This window comes from Scyliorhinus canicula, chromosome 25, assembly GCF_902713615.1.
Source record: "Scyliorhinus canicula chromosome 25, sScyCan1.1, whole genome shotgun sequence".
NCBI lineage: Eukaryota > Metazoa > Chordata > Chondrichthyes > Carcharhiniformes > Scyliorhinidae > Scyliorhinus > Scyliorhinus canicula.
The window spans coordinates 19,827,348-19,843,183 of record NC_052170.1 but is presented as its reverse complement, the minus strand read 5'-3'; the positions used below and the strand labels follow the sequence as shown (position 1 = coordinate 19,843,183).

Below are 15,836 nucleotides of genomic sequence, written 5' to 3'. Positions count from 1 at the left end.
GAGACACAGGAGAGACACAGGAGAAACACAGGAGAAACATTGACCATCCTTACCTGATCTGGCCGACATGTGGCTCCCCACAGCAATGTGGTCGACTCTTAAAGAGCTCTCGAAAAGTGAGCCAGGGATGGATGGGCAAAGACTGTTGGCCTTGCCAGCAAACACCCACATCCCATGAATGGATAAAAGGAAAAGCTCAAGTCTGCTGGCTCTCGCCAGGAAACACGTATAATAATCACCCTGGTGCAAACCAAACCCCAAAAAGGACTGAGTCAGTTGGCTGGATACTGGCCTCACATCGGCAGCTGTGTGGGACAATGTGTGGCTCAGGGCACTTTGGATGAGCAAATTAAAACGAGAGTGTAACACACATCATTGTTGAGACCCAGATCCTAGTACTCAATTCTCATGCAATAGGTATGTGAATTTTAACCTTTTGTGTGTGTTTGTCGGTAAAATGCAAGATGAAAAGTGTTTTGATTATTCGCAGAATCCGTGCAACTCAGGAGGCCGTCATTCAGCCCATCGAGTCTGCATCCTCCCTCGGCCCACACCCCTGCACTAACCCCAGAACCCCGCGCATTGATCACGGCCAATCCCCCTAACCTGCACATCTTTGGACTGTGGGTGGAAACCGGAGCACCCGGAGGAAACCCACGCACACACGGGGAGGACATGCAGACTCCACACAGACAGTCACCCGAGGCCGGAATCGAACCCGGGTCCCTGGCGCTGTGAGGCAGCAGTGCTAACCACTGTGCCACCCATCATTGAGTACTTTACTTATTTAGTCATTCAATAGCGGTAGACGTTTGTTCAATAAACACATCTGTAACATATTTTCCTGTTCTGCTTGAGAACGTGTGTGTCGAATAAACAATTTCTCTTGGAGAACCATTGTTCAATTTGCCCTTCTAACCTCTTCCACAACCTGCACGTCCCTTTGCTCAGGGGGTCGCTGACCATAGCTGGAGGGATGACGCTTGAAGCAACTTGACAAAAAGTTCCTTTGACAGCACCTTCCAAACCGAATGGGTGGCATGATGCCGGTGATTAGCACTGCTGCCTCACAGCACAGAGGTCCCAGGTTCGAATCCCGGCCCTGGGTCACTGCCAGTGTGGAGTTTGCACATTCTCCCCGTGTCTGCGTGGGTCTCACCCCCCCACAACCCAAAGATGTGCAGGGTAGGTGGATTGGCCACGCTAAACTGCCCCTTAATTGGAAAAGAAGAATTGGATACTCTAAATTTCTATCTTTTTTAAATTCTCCTCTGAACCATGCACCATCCTGACATGGAACTACTTTACCGTTCCGTCACTGGGTTGAAATCCTTGAAACCCTCTACGCCTCCTTCCCAACAGCACTGTGGGTGCACCTACACCATGTGGACTGCAACAGTTCCAAGATGGCAGCTTACCACCAGCTCCTCGAAAGCAGTTTGGGATGGGTAATGCCTTGCCAGTGACACTCACTCCAGGAACTCAAATGAAAGCACCCAGCCTCATCCCGCCCTATTCCCTTAACCCTACCCAACCTTTGGACGCCAAGCGGCAATTTAGCGTGGCCAATTCCCCCTAACCCGCACACCGTTGGGACAATACAATGCCGCCATTTAAATTTCCAACGTTGAGGGTGGATTCAGTGACCCAGTCTGCACGTTCATGAGCTAAACTCACTTCCATGGCCCCTATAATCAAACACTTTCAAACCACAATGTGGAAGAACCAGCCTGTCCAAGTCAGGACAGGATATGACTTCCAGAACTGCTCTCCGAAAGACTGGACAAAATAAAATTTCCGAAGCCGCTCGTGTCAAATGAACAATGATTTCAGCTGGCTCATAGCGGCTACCCCAAATCCCCCTTCGGGGGGGGGGGGGGGGGGGGGGGGGGGGGGGGGGGAATGTGTCAGCATTTGTTGCCCATCCCTAATTGCCCTCCTCTGGATTACCAGTCCAGTGACATCAACACCGTCTCCCCTTTAACATCTTTTTGAGGACCAGAGTCCTTGACCGCCCGTTCAGCTTCTGTGCCAATCTTACACAGCAGGTTGCTCCAGGTGCCATGCCTTACCTGTGCCGTGACTGCCATGAGCTTCAATATTTGCACCAAAAGTTTGCAGGGCTTCCGGCCTTTCGCTCGGTATTTATCGCAGGGGCTCATGAAGAAATATTTCAGCTTCCTCCTCAGTTCCTCCTCCTGCTCCTGGGAGGAGAGGCAGGGCCGAGAAGGCAACGTGTGGACGCCATCCTGGGAGCCATAACTGTTCACCGCAGTCAGCAGCCTCTCCCTCTCTAAAACGGGCAGAGGGGGGAAGACCAACAATCAAAGTGTGAAGTTACACATTCAGTGAAGAAGCAAACCTCGGCTTTGGGAGCGGAGTCAGACTCCCGGCCCACACAAACCCCCCCCCCCCCCCACCGCCACGCGGAGCTCCAGACAAGGACGGCATCGTTTCTCTTCAATCTTCAAGCAAACCCTCTCCAGATATCTCCACCTTCCATGCGCTGTAAGCCATGTCACACCAGTCCAAACTGAATGACTTACTGCACCTCACATAGCACATAAAAACCGACGCACCGTCTTCACACAAAGAGGTAAAGTTGGGAGTACTTCCACTGGACAGGGTGGGTGGGGGGGGAAAGAGAGAGAGAGCGCGAGAGAGCGCGAGAGAGCGCGAGAGAGAGACCTTTCCTGGCTCCTTATTCAACACCTTGAAATGAATGAAATGAAATGAAACCTTCCTCAACAACCAACAACAAAACGATTAACTGGTCACTTCACTGTTGGCTAACCCGTAAATATAGACAAAGAGTTCCATTCAGCCCATCATACAGATTTCAGGATAAGCTGTAAAAGGTGGAGGAGCTGACTGTGCAATGCACACAAGATTTCAGCTCACTGGCCTTCCCAGATATCCCACTTCCAACAGAAAATCTGTTTTGTGTAAGAACCAGCCCCTCGTGCCCGCCCCACTATTTGTTAAGATTATGGATGACCTTCCCTCACTTTCCCAGATCCTGCGATTCCTTTGAAATCCAAATACCTGTCCATCTCAGATTGATTGAGCAGCCACAACTCTCTGGGGCAGTCTCCAAAGTCATAATGCTCAAAGTGAAGACATTTTTCCTCATCTCAGTCCTAAACGGCCGATCCGTCTTCAGAGGCGGCGACTCCTCAAACTGCAAACAGAAGTCTCAACATTGGGCTACCAGCATAGAGCTCCGAAAAGGCCATTCGGCCCATCATGCTGCACCAGTCAAAAAACAACCACCTAACTATTCTAATCCTATCTTCCAGCACTTAGCCTTATCTGCCTTGGCATCACGAGTGCACATTAAACACTTAAATGTTACGAGGGTCTCTGTCTCCAACCGCTTTCAGGCAGCGAGTTCCAGACTCCCACTACCCTCTGGGTGAAAACGTTTTCCTCACATCCCCTCTACACCTCCTGCCCCCTTATCTTAAATCTCTGCCCCCTGGTCATTAAACGCTCCACCAAGAAGAAACGTTTCTTCCTGTCCACTTGTTATGTTTAGAGACACCAAACATCTCAGCCTTGGATTTGGATTTGTTTGTCTATTATCACGTGTACCGAGGTACAGTGAAAAGTATTTTCCTGCGAGCAGCTCAAACAGATCATTTAGTACATGAAAATAAAATACGTAATAGGGCAACACAAGGTACACAATGTAAATACATAGACACCGGCATCGGTTGAAGCATACAGGGGTGCAGTGTTAATGAGGTCAGTCCATAAGAGGATCGTTTAGGAGTCTGGTGACAGCGGGGAAGAAGGTGTTTTTGAATCTGTTCGTGTGTGTTCTCAGACCTTTGTATCTCCTGCCCAATGGAACAAGTTGGAAGAGTGAGTAAGCCGGGTGGGAGGGGTCTTTGATTATGCTGCCCACCTTCCCCAGGCAGCGGGAGGTGTAGATGGAGTCAATGGATGGGAGGCAGGTTCGTGTGATGGACTGGGCGGTATTCACGACTCTCTGGAGTTCCTTGCGGTCCTGGGCTGAGCAGTTGCCATACCAGGCTGTGATGCAGCCCGATAGGATGCTTTCTATAGTGCATCTGTAAACGTTGGTAAGAGTCAGTGCGGACATGCCATTGGGCTACAATATGTTCAGAGGTTCCCTCCGCAATTCAGGATCAAACCCACACAAACTGGCACCATGCTACGAGGACAGTCCGCTGAAAAGCCCAACCCACACCTGGGCACGGCACAAACACAGGGTTAAAATACACAACTCTATACCTGACGCTCTGATCTATTGGCTATCATGGCCGTGCAAAATCTATGATGCAGCTGCTAATGAGGAACCTGTGAGAGTCAATTCGAGGTCAGAAGAAAAACAATTACCATAATTAGATTCACTCCAGATTTGCAGGCGCTTTATAACCATTTCCTGTCCTTGAGCACAGACTGAACAACCTACATTCATACGTCAATCACATGCACTCAATTATTATAATAATCGGTTATTGTCACAAGTAGGCTTCAATGAGGCAAATGTGGGATATATTTTGCGCAGTGAGATGTCGGGGTCGCTGTCCACTGACTGCACCAAACGCGAGGGGCGCACAAAGAGGGAGACACGCATCAGCACTCATTTGTGAAGCTCACCCGACACCGTCTAGACTGGCACACAAAGAGCAGGCACATTGGCACAGAACTGTGCCCAGAGTCTCGAGGGGCAGCTGGCAAGAACACGGGGGCAGGATCAAACATACAAAGAGTAATAATCCAGAATTTGTACCAGTCGGTGAATAAGGAGTAGTGTTAAAGCAGCTCCATACCCAACAACAACAGCGAACGATAACCAATCCACACTCTCACTCGGTCAGTAAGTGGCGTGTTCAAGTCCTGCTCCAGAGACTCCAGCAGACAGTCTAAGGAGATACGTCAACCGCAGCATCAGAGGGATAGCACCAAGGAGGAAGCACACACTCAGACTGTTAAATGACCCGTTTATGTAGTGTAAGGAACTTGTTAAATGAGAGTCTATTCAGTGTTTTCTTTTAATTCCTGTCCTGTAACATTACAGACTTTTGGTTTTGAGATGACCCCCACCCCACCCAGCTGCTATTTGGACCAACCAGACCGGCCCCTTAATTCGGTATGTTCCGTGGCATAGCCCGTGATGGCATTTTGATGGACTTGGCAAGCAGCCGGTCAGCTCCTGACATTGTGGGACATCTTCTGTTCTCGATTGGGATTGGTATAGCCTTTCAGAAGATACTGGAAACCCCAGGCAGGCTCCATTCTGTCTCTCAGTTCTGTTCAGCCTCCAAGAGCAGCCAGGAGATGGCTTAAGCACTCGCTCAGGCCTGCAAAGGTTTAACTGCTGATTGAAAGACTGCAATTAATAGCAAAGTCTGTGACAGTTTAAATCTCCGATTGATAAGACTAGGGAGCTGAAGCCGACCTTTCTCTCTCCACTCAGTTTAACCTGGAGTGGAAGGTTCCAGTTCAGTACCACCTGCTAATGATAGAGGCTGTCTGAAAATCGGTTTCAACCCCCACGTGGAGAACTGTAGATTGAACTCAATGATGCTGATGGTCCATCTGGTGGACGCAAGTGGGAATTGCACCGATCTGAGGGGAAGTATGTGTGTGCATCCAGGTTAGTGGAAGTGAAGGCAATTCAGGAAGAAAGCTTACACAGCCTGAGATATCTGATTCAAGGTAGATAATAAAAGATCCCAAGCACAGTAGTGGTTTGCTACACCTCGCGTTTGGAGAAGAATATCACCATCAAAGACTACAACCTCAGCAGTGAAGATACTCACCTCTCATTTCCCAGCTTAATTCGTTATTTTTGTCCTTTCCTATCCTCACCTTGTGTCTGCCTCATGCATGTGCGTCTGGCGGGGTGGGGGAATAGTTAGTTTAGCAAACACTTTGTTATATTTTTGCCATTACATGCTTATTTCTTATTGTGTTATAAAGGAAGAGTTTTTTTAATATTTTACAATTCTGGTGCCCGTAACGCATTGGAGGAGGCAATGGTTTCAGGAAAATGCACTCATGTTGGGACTCCGGGGTCTGTGGGGCTGGAATTGACTGCCCGCTCGTCCAGGGTGTCGTAACAGTGGACCCAAGGTGCTCGGTTGCTGCACAAATATGAGCAGCGAGTTTGTTCCGGTCAATCTTTAGCTCCGAGCTTCCCTTCGCAAAGCTGATAACCTGGTCAGTTGCCTCGCTGTTGCCAAACGAGTTTTATTTTATTCATTCCCGGAACGTGGGCTTCACTGGCTCGGCCAGCGTTCACTGCCCATCCCTAACTGCCCTCGGGAAGGCAGTGGTGAGCTGCCTTCTTGAAGCGCTGCAGTCCCCGAGGCGTAGATAGACCCACCGTGCTGTTAGGGAGGGAATTCCAGGATTTTGACCCGGCGACAGTCAAGAAAGGGCAGTAAATTGGCGATTATATTTGCTGGGGGGGGGGGGGGTGAACGAGAAACGTAATGGCTGCCAACTGCTTTGGGGTGCCCCGAGGGGACAGAAGGTACCACGCCAACAAAAGATATCGCGTTAGCTTTCACCGTCTCCTCTGGATTTCCCTCCAATTGTGGGGATCTTTTGGGAATAGTGAATGGCGCTGTGGGAATAACAGAGGTTTTGAGGAAGCCAAACAAATGAGGCATAACTGATTCAAGGTCGTCACCAAAGCAATAGGCATGGAGAAACGTGGTGGGGAATGGGTCACTTAAGAGCTGGTTAAGTGGCTCTCTCAAGGCTGAAAGATTGTGCGTGACTCGGTAAGATATTCCGAGCAGATATTTAAAGGGGCAATTTGCACAGGCTACTTGCACAATGTTGCAAGCAAGGAGAGTGAGACAACTGATGTGGGGAGGGGAAAAAAAAAACATGAAACGTGGCCTCTGAGGATTAAGAGAATCTTTTGCCAGATCAGTCACGCTAGTCAATAAACCTAATCGCTCTGTAGGGCCAATCAGCTGATCTCGGGATGCTTGCTCCATCCCTCCTCGTCAATCCTATCCCAGGATTATACCCGCTTGACCGCCAGGTTGGACAGTAGATGGGTCCAGTTAGAATTTAACGGACAGGCGTAGCGACAGAGTCAAACTGGTCAAGAAGCTTCCAGTGTGCAGGGTCGATCTGTGTGAATGAGTGCACTCAGCACTCCCAGCTAGCGTTGGGTCTATTTTACACAGAGCAGCACCAGAGCAGGTCATTCGGCCCATCCAGTGTGTGCTGGCATTTACAACCCACGAGAACCTCTTCCCGCCCTACCAGCATGTCCCGCTAATCTTTTTCATCAAACTTCCTCTTCAGGTTGCATATCGTTCTCTCCCCCACGTAGCGAGTTCCAAATTCCAAATCGCTGGGCAAAGACGTATCCTCTAAATTCCCTGTTGGATTTATTTTATTTTATTCTTTTTAGAACCCAATTCTCCCAGCGGGTCCTGTTCTGCAGCCCCGCGGAGCGCGGTGCAGGAGCAGGGTCCCCGGTGGAGTTCCACACTGACTGCCCCTCACCCCCATGCCCAAGGCAAGAGGTACTGAGGCCAAGTACAGCATCCAGCCGAGCGTCACTGACTTGAGCACAGAACAGCAGTGGAATCTGGGAAATGAACGTCCTTGGAAAAGGGGGATAAAGAGAGAGTTACGGGTGGCACGGTGGCTCAGTGGTTAGCATTGCCGCCTCACGGCACTCAGGGCCCGGGTTCAATCCCGGCCCTGGTCAGATCCCAGCCCTGGGTCACTGTCCGTGTGGAGTTTGCACATTCTCCCCGCGTCTGCGTGGGTCTCACCCCCACAACCCAAAGATGTGGTTAGGTGGATTGGCCTCGCTAAATTGCCCCTTAATTGGGGGAAAAAAGATGTGTAAATCAGCACTGCGGCCGAGGTCTTCGTGCTGTACCAGGCACAAAGGTACGTGGCTGATGAGGTCAGTGTTCAAGCCGGCTGGGTGATAAGCTGGGCAGAGTACAAGGAGCAGCAACGTTTAATAAATAACTTAAGAAATGGACATTAGAACAGAGATTTATCAGAAAATAGGTTCCCTATCAACTGGAGATCATAGTTCAGGCTTTGGAATGCTGGATTGACATTAATCAGGGTATTTAACACATTGCCAGTAAAGCTTTTGGAGACGTCGGTGGTCATTGTAAGGCGCTACAGAAATACAAGTCTTCATTTTGTTTCCAACTGGAATGGATTGGTGACTTCCCTTCCCAATCAACCCACCATATCATTCGGGCTAATGAGCACATCAAAGCTCTGCCTTCAATACCATAATCCCAGCCAAGCTCATATCAAAGCTCCAAAACCTAAGACTTGGCTCCTCACTCTGCCACTCAACTTCCTGATCCACAGACCATAAATCAGTAAGAATAGACAACACCTCATCCACGATGGTCCTCAATACCAGGGCCCCGCAAGGCTGCGTACTTAGCCCCCTACTACATTCCCTTTACACACATGACTGCGTGGATTTGGCTCCAACTCCATCGACATGTTTGACAAGACCGTAATGGGTCGGATCTCAAACAACGATGAGTCAGAGTACAGGAGGGAATTATAGAGCCTAGTGGAGTGGTGTAATGACAGCAATCTCTCCCTCAATGTCAGCAAAACTAAAGAGCTGGTCATTGACTTTAGGAAGCAAAGTACTGTACACACCCCTGTCAGCATCAACGGGGCCGAGGTGGAGATTGTTAGCAGTTTCAAATTCATAGGTGTGCACATCACCAAAAATATCTGTCTTGGTCCACCCACGTTGACGCTACCACCAAGAAAGCACAACAGTGTCTATATCTTCTCAAGAAACAAAGGAAATTCGGCACATCCGCACTGACTCTTACCAACGTTTACAGATGCACCATAGAAAGCATCCTATCTGGCTGTATCACAGCCTGGTATGGCAACTGCTCGGCCCAGGACCACAAGAAACTGCAGAGTCATGAACATCGCCCAGTCCGTCACACGACCCTGCCTCCCATCCATTGACTCCATCTACACCTCCTGCCTGGGGAAAGCGGGCAGCATAATCAAAGACCCCTCCCACCCGGCTTACTCACTCTTCCAACTTATTCCATTGGGCAGGAGGTACAAAGGTCTGAGAACACGCACGAACAGACTTCTTCCCCGCTGTTACCAGACTCCTAAACGACCCTCTTATGGACTGAACTGATCTCTCCACACATCTTCTCTACTGAGTAGTACTACACTCCTGTCTGCTTCACCCGATGCCTGTGTCTATGTATTTACATTCCGTATTTTCTGTTTGCCCAATGTATTTTCTTTTCATGTACAGAATGATCTGTCTGAACTGGGGTTTTCACTGTACCTCGGTACATGTGACAATAAACCAACCCAACTAAAATAAAAGAATTGCAGTTACACAGGGCGTCTCATGACATCCCAAAGCTCTTTGCAGCTAATTTGGACACAGCAAGGTCCCACAGACATCAATATCGCAAGGAACAGATATTTATTTTGGTGATGTTGCTCAGGAAATAAATTGTGGCCAGGACACAGAATCAGAGAACGGTTACGGCGCAGGATGCGGCGCCCAGTCGGCAAATCGTGACGGCTGCGGCTCCCCAAATGGATATTCATGCCAGAGCCATTGTGCCAGGAGGTACCCCCCGACCCGCTTTCTAAAAGCTGCCTCGGGACCTTTTGAACGCACCCGTTTTCACTCCGTATGAAAGAAAAGGCAACACCTATGACAGGGCGGCATTGCATCGGCACTGCACTCAAGCCGAGATTCAGTGCTGAAGTTTCTGGAGAGGAAACAGTTGCTTCTGGTGTGGGAAGAACGAGAGCACAGGCTGCAGAATGTGCAAACCAAATGCTGCCTCATTGCATCGGGCGGCTGGAGAGGAGAAAATACTGGAGACCTCCGCCGCCCTGACGCCGGAGACCTCCGCCGCCCTGACGCCGGAGACCTCCGCCGCCCTGACGCCGGAGACCTCCGCCGCCCTGACGCCGGAGACCTCCGCCGCTCTGACGCCGGAGACCTCCGCCGCCCTGACGCTGGAGACATCGGCCTGTCTGACGCTGGAGACCTCCGCCACTCTGACGCCGGAGACCTCCGCCACCCTGACGCCGGAGACCTCCGCCGCCCTGACGCTGGAGACATCGGCCTGTCTGACGCTGGAGACCTCCGCCACTCTGACGCCGGAGACCTCCGCCACCCTGACGCCGGAGACCTCCGCCGGTCTGACGCCGGAGACCTCCGCCACCCTGACGCCGGAGACCTCCGCCACCCTGACGCCGGAGACCTCCGCCGCTCTGACGCCGGAGACCTCCGCCGCCCTGACGCCGGAGACCTCCGCCCCCCTGACGCCGGAGACCTCCGCCGCCCTGACGCCGGAGACCTCCGCCACCCTGACGCCGGAGACCTCCGCCACCCTGACGCCGGAGACCTCCGCCACCCTGACGCTGGAGACATCGGCCTGTCTGACGCTGGAGACCTCCGCCACTCTGACGCCGGAGACCTCCGTCACTCTGACGCTGGAGATCAAACGGGTTTTAAATCCGTGCCAGTTGGCGACTCTGGCAGAGGATGGTGAATCTGTGGAACTCTTTGCCGCAGAAGGCTGTGGAGTCCAAGTCACTGAGCGTCTTTAAGACAGTGATAGATAGGTTCTTGATTAATAAGCAGATCAGGGTTATGGGGAAAAGGCAGGAGAATGGAGATCGGAAACATATCAGCCATGATTGAATGGCAGAGCAGACTCGATGGGCCGAATGGCCTAATTCCACTCCAATATCTCAAGAACTTAATTCTGCTCCTATTGCCTCATGGCGCCCAGGTCCCGAGTTCGATCCGGCCGAAGGTCACTGTCCGGGTGGCGTTTACACATTCTCCCCGTGTCTGCTTGGGTCTCACCCCCACAACCCAAAGCGATGGACAGGGTAGGTGGATTGGCCACGCTAAATTGCCCCTTAATTGGAAAAAATGAAGTGGGTACTCTAAATTTACTTTAAAAATTTGTTTTAAATTCTGCTCCGGTATCTTCTGGTCTAATACTTGGCGGACACTGCATGTGCCACGAAACCGTGAGCCAGTACATCAAGAAAGCATTCACGCCATGAACACCTAAAGCCTACAAGGGGCAGTCTTCGGACAAGTTTAGATTGCTTAAGCGGGTTGGAGACGAGGAGATAAGATTCTCATCCTCCTCAAATTAATCAGCACTTTTGTAAAAATATAGCTTTCGCCTCTCCTGGTTCGGGAAAGGGTGGAGAGTGAATATTTGGGGGGGGGGGGGGGGGGGGGGGGGGGGGAGAGAACAGGCTGAGTGCATCAGAGGCTTCTTGTCCTGTCCCTCGCTGATGGTGTACGAGGATAGCTGAGGAGCGAGACTGAAATGCTGATTTTGCAGCAGGAATTGAAGGCAGAAACTGTCAACTGCAAATCTTCCCACTCATCAATCGCGCACACTGCGTTACGTGCAAAGCTGCATTGGTATTTTGTTTAGGTTCCTCTTCGTCTTTTAAAAAAAAACAAAATGTGGGATCAATCTGAAGTGGAATTCTGCCAATAGCAGTGCTTCCTCAATGCTGCATTCATAAAACAAAACACGCTGGAACCCTGGACAGACCCTTCCCTCTCTCCTATTACAATAACTTCCGGTTTAGCTCACCAGGCTAAATCGCTGGCTTTTAAAGCAGACCAAGCAGGCCAGCAGCACGGTTCGATTCCCGTACCAGCCTCCCCGGACAGGCGCCGGAATGTGGCGACTAGGGGCTTTTCACAGTAACTTCATTGAAGCCTACTCGTGACAATAAGCGATTTTCATTTTTTTCATTTCATTTTCATGCCTCCAGTACACTCCATGCCCTACTTGGCATTTCCCCACCTCGCCACTCCAGCAAACTCCGCACTGACCAGGGATTCAACAAGGAAGCTTCTGATTTCCGACGGCTTTATCAGGCACCCCAACCCCCTCCAGTGATTGTTATCTTGATTGTCACAAGTAGGTTTACATCAACACTGCAATGAAGTTACTGTGAAAATCCCCGAGTCGTCACGTTCCAACGCCTGTTCGGGTACACAGAGGGAGAATTCAGAATGTCCAATTCACCTAACAAGCACGTCTTTCGGGACTTGTGGGAGGAAACCGGAGCTCCCGGAGAGAACCCACGCAGACACGGGGAGAACGTGCAGACTCCGCACAGACAGCGACCCAGGCCGGGAATCGAACCCGGGACCCTGGAGCTGTGAAGCCACAGTGCTAACCGCTGTGCTACCATGCTGCCAAAATCGTCTCGTCAGGGTCATTACTGCAATTGTTCTCCAAGCTAGGATAGACTGCTGTTGGGCAACTGGAGGAATAAGGAGTGGAGGTGCGGCATAATCTAATACAACGGCAGAATAGTCTCAAAGGGTTTGAGTACCCTCACCTCCCCTCCTCCAGTTCCCGTGGGGAGCCATCGTGTGCAAAGTCACTGGCCTCTTTGGGAACACAGATTTTGCAACTCGTGCACGGAGCATTCAGAACGAGGAGCGGGAGTGGGCAATTCAGCCCCTCGAGCCCACTCCATCAATCCGATCATGGCTGATCTCCGAGGCTTCCAACTCCACTATCCTGCCCGTTCTCCACAACCCTTCAACCCATTACTAATTAAAAATCTGTCTGTATCCTCCTCATCTTTACTCAGTGTCCCAGCACCCACCGCACTCTGGGGTAGTGAATTCCACTGATTCACCAACCTTTGAGAGAAGTCATTTCTCCTCATCTCTATTAAATCTGCTACCTCTTATCCTAAAACTGTGACCTCTCGTTCCAGATTGCCCCAGAAGATCCGCTCTATTGTCTACTTTGTCAATACCTTTTATCATCTTATAGACCTCAATTAGATCTCCTCTCATTCTTCAAAACTCAAGAGTAAAGGCTTAAACGGCTCAAGTATCTTAACAAGACAGACCCCTCATCTCTAGAATTAATCTAGCGACCCTCCTCTGAACTGCCTCGAATGCAACTACATCCCTCCTTACACATGGGGACGAAAACAGTACCCAGTACTCCAGGTGCAGTCTCACCAATGCCTTTTACAGTTACAGCAACACTTCTCTACTTTTATACTCGATTCCTTTAGCTAGGAAGGCCAAAATGCCACTGCGTTCCTTATTACCTGCTGCACCTGCTAGTTTTCTGCGATTCTTGCCCAAGGATACCCAGATCCCTCTGCAATGAAGCACTCTGAAGTTTCTCTCCATTTGGATAATAGGTCGCCTTTCCATTATTCCGACCAAAATTGATAACCTCACACTTATCCACATTAAACTCCATAAGCCAAATTTTGGCCTCTTACCTAACCTATCCACATCCATTTGTAAATATTTTATCTCCTCGTTGCAACTCATTATCCCACCTATTTTAGTGTCATCTGCAACTCTGGCAAATTCAGTGCCTTCTATCCCTGTATCCAAGTCATTGATATATATTATAAATAGTTGGGGGCAGAGAACCGAACCCTGTGGTAACCCCCAGTTACATTTTGCCAACCAGAAAAAGACCCATTTATCCCGACTGCCTTCTGTTGGTTAACCAGTCTTCTATCCAAATGAATAAATTACCCCTAACCCCATGTGATCTTTCCTCGTGTATTCGCCTTCTATGCAGCACCTTATTAAATGACTTCTGGAAGTCCAGATATACTGGGGGCGATTCTCCGAGCCCCGCGCCGGATATACTACATCTACAGGATCCCCATTATCCACTCGGCTTGCTACATCTCCGAAGAATTCTCGCAAGATTAGTCAAAGACGATTTATCCTTCGTAAAGCCATGATTGCGTTTTGACTTTCTAAATATCATGTTATTATTTCCTGAATGGATTCTAACAATTTGCCAGACAGAACCACCATGCTGCCCCTATAGATGTTAAACTAACTGCTCGAGGGTTTCCCACTTTATGCCTCCCTTTCTGAATAAGGACCTTACATCCGCATTTTTCTGATCCACTGGGACCTTTCCCGCATCCAGCGAATTTGGGAATATTATAACCGATGGGAGCCACTATCTCCGCTGCCACTTCCTCTATGAGCCGAGGATGTAGACCATCAGGCCCTGGGGAGTTGTCTGCCCTCAATCCTGATAGTTTATATCGGACATTACCCCCATTGATTGTTCGACGTTCCTCCCTTTCTAATACCTTTTACGATTGGGATGGTACCAATGTACACGCACGCACACAGTGAATGCATCACACTGAAGCATGAATTTTAAAAAACCCAAACCACCACCATTGACACAGGTTGACACGTCATACAGAGTTTACAATGTACCATTTACCCCGCTCCCTGGGTCTCTCTCTGCCCCCCCCCTCTCCCTGCCCCCCCCCTCTCTCTCTGCCCCCTCTCTCTCACCCTGCCCCCCTCTCCCTCTCTCACCCTGTCCCCCTCTCTCTCTCACCCTGCCCCCCTCTCTCTCTCACCCTGCCCCCCCCCTCTCTCTCTCACCCTGCCCCCCCCTCTCTCAGCCTGCCCCCCCCTCTCTCTCTCTCTCACCCTGCCCCCCCTCTCTCAGCCTGCCCCCCCCCTCTCTCAGCCTGCCCCCCCTCTCAGCCTGCCCCCCCTCTCAGCCTGCCCCCCCTCTCTCAGCCTGCCCCCCCTCTCTCAGCCTGCCCTCTCTCTCTCACCCTGCCCCCCCTCTCTCTCACCCTGCCCCCCCTCTCTCTCACCCTGCCCCCCCTCTCTCTCACCCTGCCCCCCCTCTCTCTCACCCTGCCCCCCCCTCTCTCTCACCCTGCCCCCCCTCTCTCTCACCCTGCCCCCCCCTCTCTCTCTCTCTCACCCTGCCCCCCCTCTCTCTCACCCTGCCCCCCCCCTCTCTCTCACACCCTGCCCCCCCTCTCTCTCACACCCTGCCCCCCCTCTCTCGCTCTCTCTCACCCTGCCCCCCCTCTCTCGCTCTCTCTCACCCTGCCCCCCCTCTCTCGCTCTCTCTCACCCTGCCCCCCCTCTCTCGCTCTCTCTCTCACCCTGCCCCCCCCTCTCTCTCACCCTGCCCCCCCCCCTCTCTCTCTCACCCTGCCCCCCCTCTCTCTCTCACCCTGCCCCCCCTCTCTCTCTCACCCTGCCCCCCCCTCTCTCTCGCTCTCTCTCTCTCTCTCTCACCCTCTCACCCTGCCCCCCCTCTCTCTCTCACCCTGCCCCCCCTCTCTCGCTCTCTCTCTCTCTCTCACCCTGCCCCCCCCTCTCTCTCTCACCCTGCCCCCCCTCTCTCTCTCACCCTGCCCCCCCTCTCTCGCTCTCTCTCTCTCTCACCCTGCCCCCCCCTCTCTCTCTCACCCTGCCCCCCTCTCTCTCTCACCCTGCCCCCCCTCTCTCTCTCACCCCTGCCCCCCCTCTCTCGCTCTCTCTCACCCTCTCACCCTGCCCCCCCTCTCTCTCTCACCCTGCCCCCCCTCTCTCGCTCTCTCTCTCTCTCACCCTGCCCCCCCCCCTCTCGCCCTCGCCCTCGCCCTCGCTCCCGCTCTCGCACCTCCCCACCCCACGGCTCCTACCTGGCGGCCGGCAGTTGGTGGTCATGGTGCCACCGGGCTGGAATCTCCACCCGGTCTCTCTGCCGCCGGAGCCTCACTCAGGCCGCCCGGTCCAGGAGTGCAAAACAAGAGCCGCCATTACCGCCTGACCGCCCATAGCCCCGCCTCCGGACCCGCTCAGAGCCCCGCCTCCGGACCCGCCCATAGCCCCGCCTCCGGACCCGCCCATAGCCCCGCCCCCGGACCCGCCCATAGCCCCGCCCCCGGACCCGCCCATAGCCCCGCCTCCGGACCCGCTGAGAGCCCCGCCTCCGGTCCCGTCTCATAGCTCCGCCCCCGGACCCGCCCATAGCCCCGCCTCC

The 15,836-nt window shown here is 52.0% G+C and overlaps 1 protein-coding gene across 1 annotated transcript in view; it reads right to left on the bottom strand.

Annotated features, from left to right (window-relative positions):
* Window positions 1-15,629, bottom strand: part of LOC119957137 (mucolipin-1-like) — a 24,396-nt gene extending 8,767 nt beyond the window's left edge. Inside the window, exons 1-2 of the mRNA XM_038784887.1 lie at window positions 15,496-15,629; window positions 2,073-2,293 (exon numbers count right to left, since the gene is read on the bottom strand). Coding sequence (XP_038640815.1) covers window positions 2,073-2,293; window positions 15,496-15,520 — 246 coding nt within the window. The 5' untranslated portion in view covers window positions 15,521-15,629. The remainder of the gene's footprint in view (window positions 1-2,072; window positions 2,294-15,495) is intronic.
* Between the last annotated feature and the right edge of the window lie 207 nt (window positions 15,630-15,836).